This window comes from Pholcus phalangioides, unplaced genomic scaffold, assembly GCF_987345545.1.
Source record: "Pholcus phalangioides strain wild (caught in Gottingen) unplaced genomic scaffold, Ppha-v1.0 ptg000009l_1, whole genome shotgun sequence".
Classification (NCBI taxonomy): Eukaryota; Metazoa; Arthropoda; class Arachnida; order Araneae; family Pholcidae; genus Pholcus; species Pholcus phalangioides.
This window is the reverse complement of record NW_028301602.1, coordinates 31589378-31615701: the sequence shown is the minus strand read 5'-3', so window position 1 is coordinate 31615701 and position 26324 is coordinate 31589378. Positions and strand designations below refer to the sequence as shown.

The window sequence follows — 26324 nt, the reverse complement described above, 5'->3', positions numbered from 1 at the left end:
CTACGTACAAAAATTCAACATTTATAAAAGAGGGAGCACGTGAAGCCGGGAAAAGTCCTGTAACATCCGGAAAATCCACGAGAGTGAATAAGGGGGATTTCCTCTGTAAGAACCTATTGTTATAAAACGAACCTGAACTCTCTCTCTCTCCCTGAGTTCCTATCACACCAGAGCAATGAAAAATACCGTAGGAAATGTTAAAAGAAACTCATGAAAAAATAAAAACATACTTTCTCCCTATAAAGAACCGCAATAATAATAAGAAAAAAAACATAAAGGTTCTTCCGTGCTCTACGTCACAGACCTGGTACGGTGCCTAGAGTGCCTATAGCGATAACAATAGGTGCTCTCCTTCCATGTGACGTCACATCGTGAATTCCGTTGTACGAGAAACGGCATCACTTCACCGAAGGTTACGATCGGGAAGAAGTCATCATCTGTTCACTTTCCGTTATGTGACTGATGGCGGGATTCCGTCCCGTTGCCAAGAATGTGATTCCCGTTTACGTAATATGGATTACTATTTTTGTTGCTCTGATGGTAAATAGCATTTTTTATATATTTTTGAGCTTGTTATACATGTTGTTATTATTATTTTTAGAGGGATGTAAACACGATGAAACCTCGCCACAACGATACTCGATACAACGATAAATCCTCTACAAAGATATTTTTTCGAATCGTATTTGGAATTGCTTATAGTCTAATGTTAAACTCCTCTCGATACAACGATAAATCCCTCTATAATGATATTTTTTGAAGATATTTTGAAACGATGTTTTTTATGCATTTTCAAGTGTATTTTAGTTCATCCGAGGACGTCTAATGCTGTAATATCGGTACTCGGTAACAAAGCAGTAAGTAGGATTATTGTCGCCCGGGGTAAACACTATTTTGCCGCACCCCAACATTAGAATTCGAAAATTTAACAACGATGCTTTTTGTTCCCACATAAAATTTCCACCTGGGACGGTTGTCTCCCCTGCCCCCTCTAGTTCCGGCACTACTTGGTACCACCTGATCACTGTTGATCAGGTGGTGCCTTCATCAGCCAAAACTGTTGATGAAGTTTTCGGTATCGCTACTTTTTGTGTGATACACCGATGTGTATTGCGATAAACCGCTTTATAGAGGTAATATAGCTCCAACTGAATTTTGCTTATCAACTCTAATCCAGCGTTTCTAAACTTATGGTCCACGAACCAGAGGTGGTCTGTGAAGATGAGTCAGGTTGTCCGTAGGCACACTTCAAAATTCAATTATGATTAAATGAAATTTATTCAATTGTATGCATCCGATCGGTTATGATATTCACATGGTTCGCATAATTTCAGAGCCCTCCGATGAGATCTTTGACTGCGGCCGACCCGAAGGTGGATTTATAGTTTTTTTTTTTTTTTTGGCCTGTGGTCTATGTAAATTTCGCCGTCCTCCACTCATTCTGGTCCAGTTTTCTAGACTAATTCCTTCATCGGTTAGAAATTCTTCGGAATATGGACTGGGTCGCCGTTTCGGTTAGTAAGTAAGAAAGACTAATTCCTTCAAATTACTTGCCCTGGACTATAGTCTGCATATCCCCCCTCACTCAACACCGTAAATATGCCTCTGTATCTAAGTCATGCTTTTGATCGTTCACATGCTTTGGTCACTGTTTCGGTTCGTCACTCACCCGGTCATTCTTTTGGTCACTCACACATTTTCACACTGTTTTGATCACTCGCACGCTTGCACACTCTCCAGGATACTTATCCGAGTGGTTTGGTTTTTTTTAACGACACTATCTCGTTAAAATTCAAAACAAAGAACAACTTTGTGAATATCGTTGATCATTGTCGTTGTTGCACCACGGTCATTTTCTGCACACGACGGCTAATTAGACCGATACCTACAATTTATTGCCGATTCTGAACGGCAGCCTGTTCTTTTATACTCATCGAGAAATTGATGCGCTAACCCCTCGATATGGGCGCGGTAGCAATCTTTTCCTGTGGTCCTGTCACCGTTTCTGCCGCAACCCTGTGTCAGCGAAAGTTTCTGACAAGGATGAACCGGGCATCGAAATCACGACACCTCTAAACATCCTTTGGTACTTTACGTGTATCTTATCGACCTGGGCTACCACGTCCTTGCGAATACCAAAACAAAGAAAGTTTTCTTCTTGAAAGCTCTACGGATTCCGGGAATTTAAGGGTTTCTTGGCGTTTAATCTTGATCATACGGAATCTCCAAAAAGTAGTTGGAAACACGTGCCCTAGAGAATCTCTTTATCCAAGGGATCACGGGCTATGTCCTCACATGGGGGGGGGGGGGAGGCTGACAGGTCGCTATCCTTGTGGGCCCCCCAGTGATAGAATATATGTAATTTCAATATAACTTATAATTTCATTGAATATAACTTTTATGAATGCTAACAATAACTCGAATTTAAAAATTCGTAATTTGTTCGATTATAATTCATATTTGTGTATTTTAAACAGGTATTAAAATTTTAAATAGGTATTAGAAATTAAAATTAAATACATAATAATATTAAAAATAATATGCCGTAATTATGAAATTTTCTCATAAATTTTTTTGTAAATTTTATAAAAATGGAAGAAATGTAAAAAAAATACGGTCTCTGCCCTTTTTTTAAATTCAATCCCCGGCTACAAGGGCCTGATTGCAACGTAGAAAAGGGACATAACATTTTTGGGGACCCGTTATATGAACATTGAAAGCGAAATGATGTATAGTCACACACAAATATATTCACTCTGACATTTTTTACTTAAATCTCATCGAGAACCCTAAAGATTTCTTTGCCCAGGGGCCCCTCTCAAGTCAAAAACAAGCCCTCCGCATTTTCCTATTCGGCGTATTTTCACCGTTGCCGGAAGCTGAAGAGCAAATCAGGAAGTCGATCAGCCAACCGTATAGTCTCTTTATTTATCGCCATTTTTTCCCCCGCCAAACACACATTATACCTTATTTCATTAACTAAAATCAATCCTCATTAAGTTCGACTAAAAGCATACAATTTCTTCTGAACACCCTTGAAAGATGTTTCATTTTTATTTAAAAGAAAAAAAAATCTCAATTATAATTATTTCCTACCTGTAAAACCGAATACAATTTGGCGGAGAATTTGGCACGCCGTTGGCGACAACGATCCATCCTCTTGTCATCAATTTGAGAGAAGGCGCGGAACAAGACAAAACAGATGCTTCGTCCTCCTCATGGATGAGAGGAGCAGGATACACTGCAAAAAAGAGAAGAGCCAATTATACGGGTCGGACGGTTCTGTCGTAATCGCTCTCGCGTGTGCACGATTGACATGGGATACACCCTCCAACATGTGCTGGTGACATGCTTTACATGAATCCCCCGCGTTCCCTAACTACTCCTCCTATACCGTACAGTATAATCCCCTGAGATATTCACCATCGAACATTGGAAGTTTCGCGACATTTCTGAGAGGTGAGTTAATCGGATTTAAATTAAACAATATATTTCTTGACCATTCATTTCAAGTAAATACAAGCAAAAATAATGCTTTGTTCATCGAAATCAATTCATTTATTTAAAATAAGTTACATACTAAGGGTCTTGAACTTTTTCAGATGCTGCGGGCCAAATTAGAACTTCCCACGAAGCTCGCGGCCTCTAACTCATACTGAAGTACTTAAAATTATATTATCCAGATGTAGATAATCCAAATTTACATGGGCATTTATCAAATAATGTAGGTACAGTTGAAATCTTGACAGAAGAGTCAACTGTGTCCTGAGTTAAACCGGGGAAAAATAATTGAAGACTTATTTATTCTGCCATTATTTCTTTTATTAATTAATCAATTTTGATTATTTCTCAAATTATTTCTTCCACTTAATGCAAATTTTTTTGATTAATTACTTCTTTTAATTGTACTGAAATTATTTCTAATGATTCTGTAATTATTTATTTTAGTGGTTCTAAAATTATTTCCTTCTCATAAATCTTTTAATCAAAATTATTTGTCTTTCAATAAATCTTGGAATTATTTTTTCAGTAATTATCCAATTACTTTTTTCAATAAGTTATGCAATTAATTTTTTAAGTAGTTATGAAAGAACTTCTATTACTAATGTCGACGTTATTTCGTTCACTGGTACTGAGTTATTTCTTTTACTAATTCTGAAATTATTTGTTTCAATATTTCTTAAATTATTTGTTTCAGTAATTCTGGAGTTATTCTTCCACTACATAGAAATTTTTATCAATTACGCCGAAATTATTTGTTTCATTAACTCTGAATTTCTTTTCTTTTCATCAAGTTGTTTCTTAGCATTTCTGTAAATTTTGTAATTATGTGTGTCTTTTTTTTTTGGATGCTGACTTTTCCGTCCTGATATGCAGTATACGAAATAATCATGGGGGGGGGGGGTCTGTACTGCCATACCATGGGGCCGAGATCATGCATATTAACTGTTTATTCTTCCCATTACCCTACTACTACTACTTAACCGTACATAGAAGAATTCTTCCAAGCCCCAAGAATATCAGAAAAAAGAAACTAATAGGCCGTAGTAACACTAACTGCTAAAAGTAAATTTTGAAAGCAATATATAAGCCACGGCTTTGTTGCTGGTAGTTATAATGAGCTAAACTTTTTTTTTCATTCAAAGATTAACACAAAACTACATTACGTATAACATGGTGAATGTTTATCTAATTTGACAGTTAAAAAGGATCATGAATAATTTTCACGGCAAATATGCCCTGGGCGCTGGACAAGTAGGGTACTAAGTTAACTCTTTTTCCGTTAAAAATTACGGGTAGGAGGCGCCAAAATGAATACAGATCATCACCAATCGACAGAGTAAATTTCCATTTCTAGTTGCGGCACTGAGGATGACACAAAAGCAGAGAAAAGTTAATTGCGAGCTAGAACTGCCACATTAATACTCAGTTTTTGAATTGAGATTTCTCTCAATGTCCATAAAGTAAGCAGAACCGCCTCTACAGCATCATAGGCAAAACAAAATTTTGTGAGCCCCCCCCCCCCCCTCCCACCGCCTAGCTATAAATAAAGTAAAAGTCCGTTATAATGAGTACAGCATATAACAAGAATCTCGATACTTAAGAGTAATTTGAAAATGATTGTCAAACAGCTAATGCTGAAGATACAAAAAAATTTTCGCTTGTAACGAGTTATTTATGAATAAAAATCAGAACACATTCGCTATAACGACAGCGAAAATTCATATTTTCCGAAAAAGCATATTTTCCTTTCACTTGCATTTCGTTTAAAACTCTTCACCCTATTCATAGGTGTTTATATACGGGGCATGTCAGTGCCTCCCAACAGATAAGATTACACGCTGTACCTTATATTCTTGTTATCTATGTAGGAGGTGAAAAAACATATTATTTCCATCTATAGATGCGTTGGTTGGGCGAGTTGGGCATGTGTTTTTTCTAGTTTTGACATCGTTGTTTTTTCCGCTCAAAACATCCTTCCCCGCCCCCGTCTTTGTAATCTTCTAAAACTGAACACTGGGCAAACAGGTCTTAAATCATTTTCTCTGCCTTAAATGTTATTGGACACTTTCATAGTGCAACGAATACTCCAGTTGCAGAAACTGCTTCATTCCATAAAGTGCAAAATTTTTTTATACAATCAACATTGTATAAGCAGTCAACTTTAGATGCATATAGTTCATCGAAAATAGTTCAAAAAAAAAGGTAAATTTGTCTAGTTTGTTTATTTACCCCATTTATGTTTTTACAGTGCAAAAACCTAAAATTATTTTATAACGAGAAGTACGTTATGACGACAATTCACCCTCTGACCTGTGTGAACTGTCATTATAACGGACTTTTACTGTACCATACTTACTTTATCCAAACTTTTAGCCAGATCAAATTGTCGTGAGACTATCCGGCACTTGAGGCTCCCGAGCTGTGGCGTTGTAGGCCTCGGGTTTATGATTTTTCTGAACCCCCCAACTGAGGGATTTTGATGTTTTAGTATCAACGCATAAGGGGGGGGGGGCCACCAAAACCCCTTGAGTGCTTGTGGTCTTCACATTAGTTAATCCGGCCCTGAATTGACCCCCCTCTCTAAGTTTCTGGGAGCTCAAATCCCTACTTTCCGGTATTTATAGCAACTGTCATGCCAAATTGCGTCAAGAGCTTGGAAATCATTGAAACAGTATTAAGGAGAGAGTAAGAAAAGGGTTGAACTAATGCACGTTTTTTTTTTTTTCAAAATCTCATACATCTTTTGAAATACGTGCAACATTTTTTGCTTTCCCGAATGTAGTACCATTAATACATTCATGCTAATCCCATTCCCTTGTATTTGACTTTCCCCATGGGTTCCCTTTTAAATGAAATCACGCACAAAAATGCTTTGGTGAAATTTAATTTACTTTTCTATTTTTTTCCCTCATTTATTTTGTGGGGGAAATCTTTTTTTTCGGAAACAACTTCCCGTATTTCTTTCATTAAGGATCCGTAATTTAATTCTAGCACCAATTTTTTGACATAACATATTGTGTATATTTTACCCTGTTTTTCTCCTTCAGTGTATATTTTATGGCTTTCCACGGGGAAAAAAATATCCCCTTCATAAAATAAGATTTTTTTTCTAATACCCTTAATGGTCTCTGAGGTAAATTTTTATCTTCACCGAACGTGGGAAATGAACGGGTTTTCTGGCAAAAAAGAAAAATTGAATTCAGAAAACAAATTTTTGTAAATGAATGGAAAGCCATATTTAACATTCGAAAAAAAAAAAATTAAACTTATTTTTTAAAAAAGTCACGGAAATGCATTTAAATTTAGAAAATGCATTTTATTTCCTTTTCATTATGCAGTAAAGCGTGTCAAGTTGGACACCCTCTCTTATCCCTTTCACACCCAGTAAGAGCAGCGCTTAGGGGGCGTGCGACAGGCGCGATCCTCGCATTTACTGTAACAATAATTTATTTCGGAAATTCTGAATATACATAAATTCTGGAACTCTGCATGTTCATCTACATAGAAATAAAACTCTGAAATTCGCATTTTCTTCTAAAAAGAAAATGTTTTTCTTTAAATCTTAATTTTTATCAATTCTAAAAGTAATCTGTCACAGAAGAAAAAGATAACAGAAATAAATACTCTAAAAAATGTAGCAATTGATGGTATTTGATTCACATAATAGCGGTCCGTTGTTGAATATTTTTTAACATTTCAGCGGTCCTCAGATTCGAAAAGATTTATAAATTCTGTATCGAACAGTTTTGATAGGAACTGGTAGAAAAAGAATTTCCAGGAACCGTTCATTACCCCAGACTTGAAATGCTAGCCACCACGATTCAGCTTTAGATTCTTTTATGATATATCAGGCCTCATATTCATCTGCCCATATCGTACAGAGCCGTATCGTGCGTTAAGACGGACCTGCGTTAGGGTGGCTCTTAGCTATAGATAATTTTCCCGACGTTGAAATTTTGCTGCCTTCTCCCCCCCCCCTTCCCAATCAACAATAAAATAAAACGATATGTGCAAAATTTTAGCCCAAACAGACAACTGCTAGGCGACCCTCAACGCCTTGAAGTTGGAACATACGCCCCGTTTACATGTGCAATATCGTGGTAGTATTGGAGGTTCTGCTACCCGCGCTTCACGAATTCCCCCCCCCCCATAAAGAAAAAAGGGGGAGCAGCACCTACCTTCTTTCTTATAGATCTTTGTGTGAGGGTTGTCACCTCTTATATCCATCATTTTTAGGGCGTGAACGTCTGACGACTGCAGTAATGTGGGGTCAGTCAAAGCTGCTAAGAGTTTCAAGGGACTTTGTGTGGGGTTGAAATGAGTCCATGTAAACGGGTTTTAGCGAAAACTCTTGAACCGGGTTTTTAAACAGGATTTTTCTATTTCCATCTAAACGGGACTATAATAAGCAATGTTAATTCCCTATACGCAATCATTAATTCCGTTCAAAAGTGGTATACCGACCATTTCTTCTCTTCTCAGAGAAATTTATGAAGATACATCCAGTCAACCCCAGTATAATTTTTTAAAAACATTCTGAATGCAATTTACAAAAATAAATTTGTTCCAGTTAGAGAAATACCTGAAATAACATGAAAAATTCGAGAGATGTTCATAACGCACGCAATATCTATAAGAGAAAGAGAGAACCCCATTTTTATATAGGCAGGTTTTCTTAAATCATTGAATCGTGTATTTAGTTTTTTGTAGTAGTTGAAATGGCATTTGTGATTATTGTTATTGTTAAAATATGGCATTTACTAAAACCATTTGCGGTCTAGAGGTGGTTTTTTTTTTTTTCGGTACTTCGTTGGTGCAGTTCGTACTTCATATCGCCTCCCCTGCAATAGGGAAGGCGCCTGGATGCTGCTAGCTATTGCGCTTTTTATATAGCTAATTAGTTTCGCTAAGAAGCCAATTCCACAGGGATCTTCCTGTGATCGTAAAGAGTTGTTGCAACAATGAAGTACCGGTTTTTCCCAATTTCGATTCCACCTCGACATAGGTTACAATTATTATACAGAAATATACTTTTATTATTAGATGTACAGTAATTATAATTTCGTGAAAGTAAGTTCCAAAATCATAAAAAAGATTGGAATTACTTAAATTAAAATGCGTAAAAAATATGTCTTCTACCCTCTTACATCTTATTTCACAGTAATGAAATATTTTTAACATTGTTTTGCGGGCCGGACAAAATTTTCGAACGGAGCTTATTGGTTTCCGTATATCGTTCTCTGTACACCAGTGTTTCCCAAAGGGTGTGCAGCATCGAGCCGAAGATATTATGAAAGAAATTAGAAATAATCACAGCTTACCCGATTTACACAATTGCATGCATCATTTACATGAGGGCACCGCAGGTATATAGTGCCATCTTAATAGGTCAGAGGCCCTCAGGTGAAGTGATGTTCTGAGGCCCCTTATCTGGCTACAAGAGCCAGCCTCTCAATTTAAATAGTTGCTTTCAAAAATTGTAGCACCAAATCTCACTATTATGAGGCCCCTATGCACCTGGGGTCTCCAAGCCATGTGTTAAGACAGCCTTGCAGGTATTTGGGTATATGATGACAGGGTATGGAATACACGTCAGTCAGAGGGCTTTTGTACGGTCAGCATAATTTCCATAATGAATGTGTTTTTTATTCAAGAAGGGGTGTTCAACGCATAGTCCGCGAGTTGCTCTCGGAGCTCTTTTTGGTGGCTCACCGTCCTTCTGGAAAGAAAAACATAGCAGCTTAATATTAAAAAAGGATAAAATACAAAAATAATTTTATGTAGCCTATTGAGCCACTAAGCTATACTGTGGTATTTAAAATTATTTTAAAATGCTTTTCAGATGCGCAAATAAAGTCGTGCGTTTGATACATAATGTTTATGCGTCCGTTACAATCTTATTATCCTAAATACTGCAGTATAATGAATGGACAACGGGATTCATTGAAATTTTAATGTGATCTGTGTGTAATATCTGAAAGATTGAAGACCCCTTGATGTATAGTGGCTTGCAACCATCGTATGTGCAGGGGTTCTTTTCAAGGGATCAAAGACCCCTTAGAGAGATATATCCGTGAGGTTGGATGAGAAAACAAATAATAATTAGAGAGAGTTGTTATTTTATAACTCCACAACACATCAAGGAAAGAGAATACGTTTTTGCATTGTAAAAACATGAATATTATTTTGTAAAGGGGTTCATGGTCAGTTCTGTTTTTAGCACGTGCCTAGGGCTCCAAAATTGGCAGTCTTTCGTTTTTTAGATACAACCCAGACTCCCAACCTCCTTAAGGACGTCAAGCTCATGTATAGGGATACAAAATGTGTCGCGGTAAATGCATATCCAATTATTTTATAACAAACATACACACTTATCAAAAAATAAACTCACCAATTATTTTGTAAATTTTAAGAAATTAATTTCTTGGAGGAAAAAAAAACGGTAGAAAGTGAAAAAAATATGACCAGAATTCATACGTGTAAAATTAGAAAGTAATATATCTAAATTCAAGGATAGATGACGCTCAAAACCGAAACTAATTTATTTAGGTATGTAAAGCAGCTGAAATCGAAACTGACGTAAAACGGAATAAAATTCGTCCACCACAGCAAAATAAAAAAGTTATTAATCGATATTTCACTGCATTAAATTTCTCTCTGATTGAGCTCGACCTTAATAAAAATTCATTAAAAATAGTAATTTATAATAGATATTTTTCCAGGAAAATAGTACATATAGTTGTATATCCATATACAGACGTATTCCTATAATATGCATCAATTCAGAGATTAATGTTTCAAATCAACAGAAGAGGGCGCTAATAAAAAAAATCCCTTTCTTTTTTACACGTCAATGCATTTCGTTGGCTTTTAAAATTTCTCAGTTAAATAAATTGAGCATAAATTTTACATATAGTTACTTGCTACTAAAACAAAATGTTTGAAAAAGTTCCAAAATCCCCCCCCCCCCCACCCACAAGGACGAAAATCAGACTGAGGGCAATCGACCTATTACGAGAGCACGTTAAAAATTCAAACCCTTCCATTCTGAGGGCAATCGGCCGAGCCCCGATCTTAAAGGAACAGTCCCTGTCTGTGGCCAGTCCCATATTACTGGCTATTGGCACAGGGGGATACATGAAACACGCTAGGTTAAGAATCCCTTTCCTAGAGGCGCGCGTATCTGTACATTTTCTTTTTTTTTTGGAGGGTAGCAATGACCAAATTTTTTTGTCTAAAACGGCTGCTTCATTAAATTGTGGAGGGCTGCTTCAAACAAGTTGCTGCAAAATAGCAACTTGTTAGCCGTTCCCGCTTACTATAGTACCCGCGGACAACACTTAATATACAAAGTACATTTTCTCCCTAATCATTGGGTTCAGCTTAGTCAAACGACTCGTGCGTTGCATCGAGTTGATGGCTGTCTTCATGGAGAGAACGACGCGAGTGATTCGATACTTGCGAGCACGGGGTCAAGGGAGCCACCACTATAAATCTCTGCCAACTTTTCCGACACAACTCTGACTCTTTTGAGGTAACGGAAGTAAGGTGCTTTACATCAGTCCGGGGTTGTGAGCGGTTCTATCGCTATATCTACAAAGTGCATAGCAAACATTTTCCACTGCAATTTACTGGTGAACCGTTGATCCTAGAGGCATACTTACAATTATTTATAACGTATCCAAATAACGTGTAGAACTCAGATACGTCATTCATATCGCAAGGGGTTGCACAGTTATTTAAATTAAAAAAATAAGCTTTTTACATGGACACCCTGTGCTCAGAAACCAAGATAGAAAGTTGTTGCCCTGTCTCTACTGAGGCCAACGAAAGAAAGTCTTCGTTTCCAAGTCTAATATTCGCTGAGATATTTGAATTTTTAAAAAAACCGTAGAGAAGTTGGGGGGGGGGGGAAACAATATAAACAAACGGAAAAATGTTTTTCCCCTTCATTCGAGCTGGTTTTTCCCCCAACCATACAGTATCAGTATTGTACTAAATCTGTGAAGTTCGAGTGAAAATGTGAATATGACCACCCAGTGAAATGGTCGATTCTAAACAGCACAAAGCGGAGATAGAATTGAAGGGACTGTAGGGGGGAGGGGAGCATGATGATGATGATGAAGTCAGTCGATAATTATGTTTGACACCCCCTCCTCTCCCCCCCCCCATTTCTTTTTTTTTTCATTATTTTTTCCCATATTTCAAGCAATTACCCAAGATAATCCGGAAGAAACATAAATCAAGTGTTCGGCTTTGTTTTTGTATTCTCAAAACCCTTTATCGTTTACCCATTATTTGCAATTGTCGTATATTTTTAGACGCTTGTTTTTGCAATGAGACTTTTACTTTGATTATTGTACCTAAATTTTAAACTGACTGCTATAAAATCTACAAACTCAATAAAAATATTTAAAAATATATATAATAAATGATAACTAATTAATATATATAATTAATATTTTTTTAAATTTATTATAAAACTCTTTTTCCCATAAAACTTCCTTTCATATTTCATTCATGTTGTCATAAAATAGGAGGTTTTTTTTGAAAAAGTTAAATAATTCTTGCATATAATGAATTAATAATGTAATTCATTTAATCAAAAATTTAAAAAAAAATTATTATTTGTAGAATTTTTTTTTTTTGATGTGGAAGCGGTGGTAAAACGGATCTTTTGAAGAGAGAGGACGAATGAACAACAGTCATTTACCATAGTAGACAGAGGCAAGCAACGGCGTGTGTGTGTTTGACGATCTGTAAATCCCTTTAGCCGCGTACACGATGAGGGTACCAGCAGCAATCATCCACTATGTATTTTATATATACACCGATAGTATTCTTTCTCAACGGTATACGCACACGCACACACCATCTTTTTTCTGCTTTGTGTAAGTGGTGGCAAAGGTTTAGAGGGTTAGTGAGAGTGGTTTTGAAGGTAAAAGAGAATTTCAGCCCGCACACACACACACACATTACCCAAATGCCCGAAAACTACATTGACTCTCTTCTCTCTCTCTCCTATTCCCTCTCACCATCTCTATCTCACAATTGATGCTCCGGGTATGAGGGTTTGTCCAATGAATTGAAATGGAAATAGTGGCCAAAGAGAGGGATAAAAATATAAATGAGTGAAACGTTTCCAAATAAGGGCTTATGTTTAACCATTACGTACATCAACTACGTTAATTTGATCATCACCGTGGGATATTCTCTCGTTTGGGTAATATGATTCAAATCTGGAAATATAATAGAGTGATACCTCGGCTAACGAATCGAATTTTTCAGCTAATGAATACTTCTGCCCCGGATGACGAGCATTTTTGTTGATAGGGATGCACGCGCTGACATAAAACAGCCGCGCCGTGAGCTGGATTCTAGTGCCAATCATCATCAGAATTGCTCATGTCCAGCTCGAAATCTTTTTCCAGAGATGTAGGTATACCTGCATTTCTCTTTCTGAAAACTTTTGAATCATTTCATTCGAAATGAAAGATTCAGCTGATAGGCTCCTTTTCATTTCAAGTATTTTCAATTTTTTCAGAGCACATGTTCTCTTTTAGTGCAAGACTTTTAGCATCAAACTGAACAATATGGACATTCTAAGAGCTTATGTTTTCCATCTGTATATTATCAGACACAAAAATGAGTTGACCAAAATACAAATGTGAATGGAGACACCTCAACTGGGTTATGTCAACACCAGCTTTAGTAGACAAAAGGTGGCGTTGGTTGTGTACACAGTGTAAAATAAAAATATCTTCATTTCACATATTCCTGTAGATTCTCATCTTAACCTTCAGTCAGTGTTTTTTTTTTTTTTTTTTTTGCCTTCTCTCCCAATGCTCCTTGGTATTTAAAAAAAAAAATTATCTTTTTTAAATTCTGGGCAGTGATCGAAACGAATTAAATGATTTTCCTTTGATACATTTGGTAAATCTCGTTTTGGCTAACGAACGTGATTCCAGAACGAATAATCTTCGTTAGCCGAGGTACCACTATATATATAGTCAAGCCCAGTTATTATAACGGCCTGGGTTGCAACAACAACACTTCGGTTATAACGTAAATTAATGGACACAGGCTGGACTCATCCTTATTAATCCCTATTACCATTTATTTCTCTCCCTCCCACACACACACACACACACATACACACATTTATCTTTTTCTTTTACATATTTTTTCTTTGTAGGACAAATTTGCCTCTGTATGTCGGTTTCTGATTTTATATTTATATCCATGTATTTAAACCTTCCTTATAACGTCAATGAAAAGCAACCACCTCGGATATAACAAGTTTTTTTATCACTTTTGTTTCCGTCCGTTTTAGTGTTTGTTTTCACAAGAAATTCCTAAGATTGGATCTGACCAAATCCAGTAAATTGTTCGTCTTTTGATCTATTCATGCCTAAAGTTTAAAAAAAAACAAAAACAATTCCGTATTTTGTCCTTCCCGACTTTTTCCTATAAAAATGTCCCGTTTTTTAGCATTTCTGTAATATTCTGTGATAATGATTAATCCTCTTTTTATACCGATTCCCCCCCCCCCAGCCCAAAGAAAAATATAAGATCGGGGCTAAAAAGCCGCACAATATTATTCTCGCATCGGACCCCGCGTCTGATAAGGGTTGCCCTGTTTGAATCACCCTTTTTGGGAATGATTAGTGAACGAAGCGCATGCGTATCAGAGCTAATGATCAGTCGAATCGAAAATGATTTATCCGTAGCATGCTCTCGCGAAACGTGATCGACAGCAAAATACCCTTAGATCATTGAGAACGCGTGTGTGTGTACGAGCAGAAAGTTTACCCAAAGAACAGCCGTTCTTGAATTTCTGTCAGGGCTTACGTAACTTGTTTTCGACCGAAGACACAGTATTGACACAGGTTGTGGCAGCTGCAAGGATTGGTTAGAAATGCATAAACAACTGCAGAAGAGAGTTGTAGGAAATGCCGTATTCCCAACTTTACTGAAGATCACCTGCCAGACGTCCAAATTGCGAGAGAGAAAAAAAAAATGCATGGCGGCGACGGACTTTTTAAATAAGAATCCATACTAGCTGAGGTGGTACAGCTGAGTTGGTTCAGCTCCATACTGAATCCGTTCGCGACTACATCCGGTCGTTTTCGAAACGAATAGCATAACCATAGACGCATATCATAGTTTTTATGGTGAAATCTCTCGATCTTTCCCCCCTCCTTATTCTTGTGATTCCGATCTTAATCACGATCCGAATTCGAACCGATCGCTTCAAAATACACGCGCTTTCGTCGAAGTAGAAAATAGAAACGACACCGCCAATTACCGAGATGGGTTCTTAAACCAGAAATTTATACGTTGTATTTATGAAAAGAGAAGTTTTTCTCTGTCGAAAAAGAAATGAAAATGATTCATATCCGGCCTTACATGTGCGTAGAAAATAGCGGCAGTACGTTGCCCTCTACTTTTTACGATACTAATGTCGGGAATATGTTAGCTGCCGTGAGATTCGGTCGAGATTATAATGGTAAGTTTTTCTTCTTTCAATATAATTTTTTTTTTTAATATTCAGTCGAGGTTGTCGTTAGCGTAAATATTGATATGCAGTTTGCTAGAAGAAATGAAAATGAATTTCTTTTCATCAATATGAGACTATACAGTGCTATGTTAAAGGGGTAGGCCAGCAGGGTCCCAGCAACATTGAAGGATATCGTTCGTTTTCACTGATTTAGTTCATTATTATTTTGTGAATATTTTTGTAGGTATTTTTCAACATGTCTGTCTATCTCAAGTGCTTGTTCAGCCCGAGCTCGTTTGGCCGGCCTCATAAAATGGTTAAGCCCCGAACACGTTAAGCCAGCCCCAAAAAATATTTAAGCCTTGAAAACTCGTTGAGACGGTCCCAAAAATGAGTATACCAAGACCGTCCCAAAACTGCACAAGCTCTAAACTCCTTATGACGGCCCAAAATTGCTCAAACCCGGAAGCAGTTAAGATGACCCTAAAAAATATTTGTTCACCGATTTCGTTAAGACGGCTCCAAAAAATGTTTAAGCCCCGAACTCATTAAAAGACAGCCGAAGAGCTATGTACATTTATTGTGGACCCCCCCCCCCCTCCCTGGTCAGACACCAAGAGAACCAAGAAGGACACCTGGTCTGAGCCATATCTGCTTATATTTTCAGTCAAATTTCTGTTTTGTTCTGTTTGAGACGCATCCCACGAACCCCCATATCAACTTTTTGTGGAGCCCTCGAAGATCCGTGGACTGCTTTTTCGAAGACCATTAAGAAAAATTATACATAAAACCGGTTGTTCTCAAAGTATGCGTCACGTTTTCTAAGGTCATTGCGTGGAGCTGGAAGTAACCGTAGTCTACTCGAAGTATAGGCAATAAATATTTTCGTACTGGTGCCATCTTAATGCATGGCCCCCCCGGACTCTACCCCGGCTTGGCCCAGGAGCCACGGGTGCATAAGAAGAAATCACGATTATGAAGTCTGCTACAATAATTTCGAGAGTAAGATTGTAACCTAGCAATCTTGTAATTCTAGCCAGACAGGGAGCTTTCTTCACTTCATCGGGGGCCCATGATATTCTTGGAAAGGCCCCAGTGGCGTCGGAGCCGGGGGTGCTGTGGGTGCTCAAGCACCCACGGTAATTTGTGACATGGATCCGAGCACCCCCAGAATTGATCCAGAAATTAAAATTTCCGATATAAAACTAAAGACGAGCACCCACAGTTTCGAAAAACTTCCGATGCCCCTGAAAAGTGCTGCTGTTATCCCAACTCAAGATGCTTGGCATAAGACGATTCCCAATCGGTGTGCAAAAAAACCCCTAAAATAGAATATACTTTTGTAATGACTACTTCTGCTACTACTAAACCATATATACACATGCACCTCCCTCATCTATATTTCCCTTCAGAACCTCTAATGAATTTGTACCTGCTGCAATGTGCTAGTAGGCTACGTGTTGTTAGCTTAAAGTGTGAAGTTATTTTCTGTGTAATGCTTATTATAGCGTGTGCTGCCATCCGTCATCTATTTTTCGAACTATGAGTGAAGTGTAATTATTGAATATTTGTACTATTGTGCGCCTCTGTTGCTCTCTGTACCGAAACTTTTCATTAGAGAGATTGACTCGTATTCACACCTCGAAGTCCAGAAACACAGAAAACCAACATCAGCTGACCCCCACCGTGTCGCCGGTAGGATTCGAACCCGTGTCTTCGTGCGATGCTAGTCCGTCACTATAACCACTCGGCCATTACACGGCTTTTGGAACGACTGTAATGACAACCTAAGGTGACATAAAATTGGTCAAAAAAGAGGGTGCCAAAACATTTGTGAACTGCGAATGGAACTGTATCATTCGGCCCAGGGTTTCCCAGAGTGGTCTATACCAGCTTTTGGAGATCACTAGAACATACCAGAAAAACCGGACCTATCAGACTGTAGTAGAGTACATCAGATGGTGTAGAGCAGTGATTCCCAGCATGGGTGTTAACGCCCCCTGGGGGGGGATGGAATGTTCCAAGGGGGCGGTAGAAGCTCTACCGGTATAACATAGGATCCTATGGGTTAAATTGCGTTGGGGGCGACGGGAGAAAAAAAATTCTGAAGAAGGGGACGATGGAACAAAAAAAGTTTGCGAAACTATGGTGTAGAGCAGGGATTCTCAACCTTGTCTGACTCGCGGAGCCCTTTTCAGTATATAAATTTCTATGGCGGAGCCCTGCTTGACTCGAAGAGCCCTTTTTGTATATAGTTTTTATGGCGAACCCCTGTGTGTGTGTGTAGACCTCTTCTTTTTTTCATTTATCTATCAAATCTACTGATTTATTTTATTTTCCTCACTTCGCCACGGAGCCCTTGGGAAGTGCACACGGAGCACCGGTTGAGAACCACTGGTGTAGAGCATTGTTTCGCAAACTTTTTATTCCATCGGTCCCTTCTTCAGAAATTTTTTTTTTTTAAATCTCATCTCGCCCGCCAACTGAAGTGAAGCCATAGGATCCTATGCTAAATCCGTAGCTTCTATCTCCCCCGGACCATTCCATCGTCCACCAAGGGGCGATATTGCCCACTTTGAGAAACACTGGTGTAGAGCTTGGGATTCTGATCCCTGATCGGTATTGCCTACCTTACCGGAAAGGTGTCACTGTTTACAGAGGTGGCCGTTCAAAGAGGTTTCATTTATCATTTATAATTTTTTAAATTTTCTTTCAATGTTATAGAAATGTTTTTGTTCTGTTTAGATGGTTGTATATCGTATTGTGCAGTATATATATAAAAAAGATAATCAAATTTTAAAGATTCTGTATCTTCACAGTAAATTTATCAATGGAAAGCGGTACCGTATTTTTTCAGGCGTATAATCCACGGATCATACGTTAGAAAAAATAATCGGAATTTCTTAGTGCGGATTAAATACTGTTGTTTTTTCTGATGAAATTAAAAATTATATAATTTATAAATAATCATTTTTTAAATATTTGTAGAAGGCGTGTAGGTAGAAGTGAGTAGAAGAATTGATATTTTTTCCTACAAAAAAACGAGACAATCAACCCTTTCCATTCCATGCGATTTTATTATTCCCCGTATTCCCCCGCATTGGCCGGCATGCCGGGAAATTCGAGTCACAGGTTCTGGGGAATTCTTAAATACCTTTATTCTAAAAATCCATTGGATCGGCAAAAGGCATACTGTGTGATCCTTATTAAACCTCGTTTTCCCCGTCATGCCGGGAACGGGCCAGACCCCCCCCCCCCACCCAACATTCAAAAAGATGGTGTACTTCGAGTTTTGCGGTATGTCGGGGGACCCGGTAAATGAAACTTTCGCACGCGGAATATACGCCGCTGCGGACTATGCGCTATTTTCTGAAAATAGCGAAAAACATGCGGTTTTTTTTTGGATTATACGCCTCTGCGTGTTATGCGCAGGTAATTACTGTAACAGAGTTAGCTATCCTATTTATAATAAAATAATAATCCTATTTATATGATAATAATAATGGTTGTGTGGTAAAATATATATAATAATCCTATTTATAATAATATAATAATGATTGAGATGAAATAATAATCCCTTTTAAATATAATGCATGTATTAAAAAGGTTCTCGTAATTGGCATGTTGCCATTCGCCAAAGCACGTTGACTTCGGAATTTCCCCGCTGAATAATAAAAGATTATAGCATCAGCAGTTGAAACGGTGACATCTGAAAAAAGAAAAAAAATTCCAACAGGCCAGGTGTTCAACACATGTGCGCAACCGATATCAACATGCCACGATGAGTCAGTCATCTCTTTTTTTTTCCCGAGTGAAAAACTGCAACCAGCACCCACAAAATAAAGTTTTCTTAATAAAAAGTGTTGCAAATATTTCAAATAATTTTGCAATTTTTGATCCTTGTGATATGACACATTAGCAAGTAAACCCGACGTCGTATTTTAATGCATGAATCGAAAAGACCTATTCCAGATTCTTCGTGTAATTTTAACTGGGTGAAAATTAATTTTTGTTTTAGGTTCAATAGTATAGTATAGAACCGAGCACGCCTAGGCTCTGTCGCTTTTGCGATATAAGCTCATTGATCGTGAGATCATGGGCGTGCCGGAAAAAAACTCAAGCCGGCCGGGACCAACATCCACACCCCCACACTCAAACCCCCAATCCCAGGGCACATCACCGCTCGACAAGCCAGGACAGCACCGCGGGCGCAATCCCCCCTCAGCCCCGCCGACGCGGCCCACAACGCCCCAACACGCCCCGCGATAGGTTCAATATTATTTGGCCGTTTGAAAAGTAAGAGCCGATTAAACATTCAGAAAAAAAAAAGATGGGTCCCAAATTCAGGTGAACCCTGTTATAACGAACTTTAAGGGACCGAAATTAGCTTCGCTGTATCCCATCTGATGAAACAATATTCCGGAGTATGTGTTCAGATGTCCTGGTTTTTCACTGTTCTGAAAAGGCTTTCGGGACGCCTGTTTGTCTCGATTTTTCCTTGCGCAATCGAAGATCAAAAAAATATTTTAATATTTTTTAGATAGAATAATATAATTCTTGAATTCAAAACTACACGCGTGTTTTTTTTAGTTGAGAACAGTCTTGAGTAGGTAGTGCCTGTGCTCAGGGGCGTCTTAAAATAATCATGAGCTCCCGGGCCAAGGGATTTTTCAGAGGACCTACCTGGCAAATTGTCGAAAAATTCAACTATTCATTTTTCTGAGGCCCCCCCCCCCCCTGACTGTACCCGTGTTGGTCGATGCTTTAAGACAGTACTGCCCGTGTTGTTCCGAGGTATATATAGTGTTACAAAAAAAGAAAAATTTTAACAATAGTTCTCAAGTGCTCCGTCAACGTCTAATGTATGTACAGCTCACTAGAAGGCATTATAAGTTTCCGCGTAGTGTACAAATATAATTCTACATGAATTGTAAAACCAATATTTTTTACGTTATCTATTTTCAATCGAACTGTTATAGCTATGTTAGATATTTTGGCCAAAATTTATTATCCTCTCGCATTTATATTTGCTTTATTCGCAATTATACCTGCAAATATTATTTAACTTGATCATCGCATCAGTTGTCGGTGATGGGGGAAAGTTCTCTTGTGCCAGAGACGGGTCAGATTTTCATTGTTGTCAAAAAATGGTTTTAGAATCCGAAAAGTATGTATGTATGCAGAAGTGACAGCAGTGAAAGAGATCTCTATAATGAGATTCTAAAAGTGTATTAGAGGATACGCGATGATGAATGAAATGATAACTAATGATGTAAAAGTGGGATTTATCGATGTATCGAGTATCGTTGTAGCGAGGTTTCTCTGTAATTAAATAAATTGAAACAATACGATTGAATAGTGGAGACATTGAACAAAAGACTCAGAGTAACTTGAGCCCTCCCTTCTCTAGTAATTTATGAGTATATACATGTATAATGTAACGCACATCCTTCATGGCGTACGCTCTTCATTCAATACCGTATAAACGGGATGTCTGACATTCATAGCCCAATCCTGATGTTGTACTCACTTTGGCACCGCTATGTAGAAGTGGCGTGATAATATTTTCACATTGTAAGATGGTAATTTTACACTGTAGGCTAATGCCCACCAAATGAGGTTTTAAAAATGTTCGGTTTTATCCCAGATTTTATTAACGCTTTTCGTTTTATGACCCGGTTTTTAATAACGAATTCCGGTATTTGTCCCGATTTTGCAAGTACCTTATCTGGCCACCCTATTCCAGAGGAATGAAACGATAAATTTCGCTGAATGTAATACGGCTATAGCGGCATTTGACTGTATGTATATATACACTCACTACCATAAAAATTTGTGCACCAAGAAATAATTGTGGGATTGAAACGAAAGTTGGCCTGAAGGTACATGTCGGGCAGATATGCAAATGATTAGAAATGCAGCGTGATTGCGCATTGCGTAATGCCACTAGAGGGCGTTGAACTTCGTTCTCCTTGGAGTATAAAACAGGTAAGCAGAGCTTGCTGGAGTGTATTTAATCATTTGCAAAGGAAATGCTGAGGTAGACATGCCGTTACGCCGCCGTCGAAGACCATATGAGCAGAGTTCGATAGGGGAAGAATCATCGGGATGATGGAAGCTGGGTGGTCAGCTCGGCAGTAGCTCGTCAACTAGGCCGTTCTGATTTTACTGTGAAGAGGTGTTGGGGCCAGTGGACAGAAGAGACGTCATTTACACGGCGACCAGGTTCAGGACGCCCTCGACAGACCAGTCGTCGAGAAGACCGTCACATCATCTGAAACGCACGCGTAGAGCCAACTGCCTCATTGGCCGCTATCCAGACACAGGCAGCAGCTTCACTACGGGCCCCTGTGTCTTCCCGAACCATCGCAAGGCACCTGGCTGAAGGACATCTGGTATCGCGACGCCCATTACGTGTGCTGCCAATGACACCCACCCACCTACCAACGCCTCCGTTTGGAGTGGTGTCGAGCACGACGGGATTGGACTGCAACGGAATGGAACCAGGTCGTCTTCAGCGACGAATCGAGATTCAACTTGAACAGTGATGACAATCGTGTTCGTGTGTGGAGGCCCCGTGGTGAACGCTTCAATCCTGCCTTCGCTTTACAGCGACACACCGCTCCCACAGCTGGTGTCATGGTATGGGGTGCCATTGCTTACGACACACGGTCACCCCTAATATTGATCCATGGCACAATGACAGCCCAGCGTTACGTCGCTTGAAAGAGCTTTATCCTAAGTGAGCCTGAGATATACCTGATTTTTTTATCCCACAAAAAAGAAAGTATAACGAGGCGATTTTTATTAAAAAAGCTATTTTCTCTCTCTCGAATTCGTTCCTGTTGCTCCAGAGTAGGAATGTAAGAGGTCTGACCTTTCCAGAAAAGTTACTGGGTGGGGGCACATTCTTGTTTTTGGTATTACGGCTCCACTCCCTGCCAGTTCCCTCAAGTTTTCTCAACATCTTCGCCGTCAAAGTATGGCTCAAAAGCGTGATGTCATAAGAGTTTCTATCATTAGAACTAAAGCCCTAAGCTGCCCTTACCCACTCGCACAAGCCGTCCCTGCCTGATATGCACTGACGAACCAGAGATCTTTAACACCAGTCGTGAGAGGACCCCCTCACATCAAAGTGCACCGTAAGGTGTATTGGCACTGCAATACAAAAATTGAATACAAATTATTCTTTTTTTTTTTAATACAAATTAATTTTAACTCGGAAATTTCAACTTCAATATCCCCATTGGAGAGATTAGTAGTAGTGATTGGTGCGTTTCTGCAGTGGTCCGGTTCTGTTTTGGAATTTGGTTCCAAAATAGAACCGGACCACTGCAGAAACGCACCAATCACTACTACTGAGATTCAATCAGAAAGTTATCGTCATCACTTCAGGACCGTTAAGTAGTGACTTATCAACAGTGCTTCATACTCATGAAGAACTTGAGTCTGGTCAATTACAAGTCAATCATTACCGTTGATGGTTTTATCTATCCCCTACAAAAAAAGCAATTGACTTCACAGTAATCAAACAGACTTTACGTGGAATTGTTCGTGATCGTGATACCAGCACGTATTTTCACGGGAAATAATGCCTGGCATCAGTTTCAAGTATTGTTTAATCAACTGTTTCAGTTTTCACAGAAGAGAAGAAAAAAGAAAAGACTCATGTTTTTGTATTGAATAATTCACAGATAGTGTAGACGCGGGGTTTATAACTACCCATATTGAGTTTGGCTTGTTGTTTCCCAATTTACTTCTGTCTTATTGTATGTGTTTGTGTGTTCCACTTTTTATATAGATAAATATATTCTTACTCATCCCACCACCACGACACAAACACATTCGTCACCGCCACTGATAAAACTTTCCGCCATTCCAAATGCACAGTCGCGTTATGGATGACACAGCTGCGGTACATACCGTGGATCTTCTACCAGGTGGCGTCGGAGGGAAAAAACACAAAAATAAAATCGCTTACATGCACAGAAGTACGCCTGAAAAACCCTTAGATGATAATAATACGCCGGGAAAGCCACCCACGGTTAGATAACGGAATAACAAAGAATATCATCAGTATCTTTAAATCTTATCTAGTTATCGATCCTCCGTCAAAAAAAAAAATTCCGTCAAACGATTCGATCTGGTGTCAGAAATGAAACCATGCTATTCCGATGCAGAGGTAAGAATGTATAGCCGTTATATCGATTATGCTGATAATTGTTATGGCCATTATCCATGGGGAGGGGTCCCGAAATCACTGGGTCACTTTTATCTGGTCCGGAAATGTCCCCTACGTATTGCTTTACCCATAGCTGCCCTTGGGGGTGTACGACAGGTGTGGTCACCCTGCGTTTTTGGATGGCCCCGCATTTACGGTAATAATAATTATTTCTTTTATAAATTCAAAATTTTTATTCCATTCTGGAGAATCCTAGAGCTTTCAATAAGTGCTGGAATTTTCTTCATTAGGGCCTAATTTTAACGGTTTTGGAATTCCTTCATTCATTTAAGCTTTTCTTCACTGCGAAATTTCTTTGTTAATTTACATTTAATTTTGTCGATGTTTTTGTATGGACATTTTTCAGCCTTCCTTGATATTTTGTAACAATTTATGAATTTTTGGATGCCACCTTTTTGCATTTCCCACATAATACATGAAACCGGGGCTAAGAGGACCCGGAATTATTAAGACTAAGCCTCCGTGTCTGGTACGGGCGGCCCCATGTTTTACCTCTTTTAAGGAAAGATATTCTGAAAAAATAAATACAGCTATCTAAGAGAAATATATCATTGTATAATATTTTATAGCGGGACGGTAATTTAGTATTTTATTTATGAAAGAAATAATAACTTATCGAAAAATATTCAGAATTTAATAAAAGAAATAATTTATCAAAATTTTCTTCGGGATTAATACCATGAAACAATTTGTTAAAAATTTCAGAATTGATTAAAAAAATAATTTGTCAAAAAGATTCAGAACTGAAATAATTGACCAAAAAAAACCAGAATCAATAAAAGAAATTTATCAAAAAAATTCAGAATAAACAAATATTTTAAAAAAATTTTCAGAATTAATAAAAGGAATAGTTTAGCAAAAAAATTTCATAATTTTTTGATTATCAAATTTTTCAGGAAAGTCATTAAAAATTCGGATTTAATTAAAAAACAGTTTACCAAAAATATTTTAGAATTACCGTAACCGCAGAATGGTTCATCCAAAAAATTTAAAAATTAATAGAAAAATAAATTTAATTTTTTTTTTTTTAAAAATTGAAGGAAAAATAAATTTTAAAAAAATCGTAATCGAATTCAGAATAAATAAAGTAATAATTCGTCGGGAATGAGTTACACTTGATAAAAGAAATAATTTATTAAAAAATTTCAGAATTAAAAAAAATAAATAATTTATAGAAAAAAACTCAGAATCATAAAAGGAATAACTTTCCTAAAAAAAATTCAGAATAAACAAAACTAAGTAACAAAAACATTTACAGTTACAGTTAATAAAAGAAATTATTAGTCAAAAAATTTTCTGAATTGATATTAATTCCATATTCAACAATCGATAATTCATTTTCAAGGTTAATTAAAGTGTGAATGTGTTTCTCAGGGACTGCATGCAGGACCCACTCTCGTTAAGGGACCTCTAACAAGGGGCCGTTCAAGTATTACGTAAGCAAATTTTAAGCCTTTTTTGACCCCCTCCTCCCCCCTTGTCAGCAAAATTTCGTCATCAGCTCTGCCCCCTGAATCCTAACTCGTATTTTCATAAGGGGTGGTTGATGACGTAAGCATTATCCAAACTCCCCCCCTCCCCCCTTGTCATCAAAAGTCAGCAAATCGGAAACCCCCTCCCCCCCCCCATCGATGATGACGTAATACTTGAACGGCCCCCAAAGAAATATTCAGTTCTCAAGTACTATTTTAGATTGAAGAAAAGTAACTAAATCAGTGTTTTTAGAATTTTTTTAAAAATTTATTATTTTTAATTATATTATGGGGGGCACGTGCCCTCCTCTGTATAGGCCTTCGGTTCTTCCTAATAGTGTCTTGTCGTGTTTTAGGTCACATGCAAAGCGATAAGATGCCCGATTCCCCTGATCCTCTGGCAAAAGTGAAAGTGTCTATTGCGAACGGGATGCCTGTTCCTTTGGGATCGCACAAGAGTGAGTATAATTACGAATTATCAATTACCATTGTTGTTGTGTTTTTTTTAAATTTCAATTGAAAGCATTCGTATCTTTTTTGTTATCTCCTATCAAAGTTTTGAATGGTTCCCGTTCTCCGCCGCGTGTGAATACACCGCCGTCTCCGCCAATCAATTCCTCCAGTATCATGAACTCGTCATCTTTGTTATCATCATCGTCGTCATCAACGACATCATCGTCGGCTGCGATAACTTCTTCTTCCACCATATGCCATCATCCACCTTCGGGAGTCGGCAGGCCATCGTCGGAATCGTCGTCGTCCAACGGCAGTGGAGTGGCCAAGAGTCGGCATGTCTTGAGGATAAAGAGATTCTTATCGACCCTGCAACAATTCGCGTCTGATATATCTCCTGATGCTGGCGACAGAGTGAAATCTCTCATCCAAGGAGTCGTGGTAAGTAACCATAATTTTATTATGTTTTTGAGAAAATTGTTTTTTTTTTAAAATAGAATGCATTGTGGCAAAACCATTGTCGCTTACCGATTTTTGATTTATTATGCAATATTCATTTCCAGAGCTCGGCAGTTTCGATAGAAGAATTTCATCAAAAGATCCAAGAGGTCACTAATTATCCGATGAGACCTTTCGCAATCACCTTCTTGAAGGTACGTTTCAACTTGCTTTTTACAGCTAAAAACAAGTGATTCTCAACCAGGGTTCGGGTGCACTTTTTTTGAAAGGGCCTTGTCAGAGCTAGCAAGTTGTCCATGATACGGGTTACCCGATACATATGTACATAAGATCCCATAATTTCATAAATACTAGCTTAAAAATTCATTAAAAAAATGAAGGACCGTCCGAGAACCGTACCTAATTCATTGAAGGAATTAGTATATGTGAGTGCAGTTTGCGAAAAATTATTCTGACGAACTGAATTTTTTTTTTTTTTTGGTACTGAAAAAAAAATTAATTCAAGTTTTTGGCGATAGAGGACACTTAACGAAAGCAAATCGCTAGAAATATGCAAATTAGAGTCCTATAAAATTCACGATTAACAGCTAATTTCTGAATTTCCTGTTACTCGCGCTCTCATGAGTTTTTGTCGTGATGTTGACATTAGTTGATAAAGCACTGCTGGTGAAGTTGTTTTGCTTCAGCCACGAAT

At 38.1% G+C, this 26324-nt stretch overlaps 1 protein-coding gene across 5 annotated transcripts in view; it reads left to right on the top strand.

The window, feature by feature from the left end:
• The first annotated feature begins 462 nt into the window (after positions 1 to 462).
• The window catches only part of LOC149082815 (protein CBFA2T1-like), a 45470-nt gene continuing 19608 nt past the window's right edge, over positions 463 to 26324 (top strand). Inside the window, exons 1-4 of one of the 5 annotated variants that reach the window (XM_089235979.1) lie at positions 463 to 540; positions 25075 to 25176; positions 25275 to 25612; positions 25735 to 25824. In XM_089235979.1, the coding sequence (XP_089092105.1) occupies positions 513 to 540; positions 25075 to 25176; positions 25275 to 25612; positions 25735 to 25824 (558 nt within the window). In that variant the 5' untranslated portion in view covers positions 463 to 512. Of the gene's footprint in view, positions 541 to 3229; positions 3460 to 14524; positions 15014 to 23044; positions 23187 to 25074; positions 25177 to 25274; positions 25613 to 25734; positions 25825 to 26324 lie in introns of those variants that run through there. The other 4 variants (XM_089235981.1, XM_089235982.1, XM_089235978.1 and 1 more) reach the window with 4 other exon arrangements.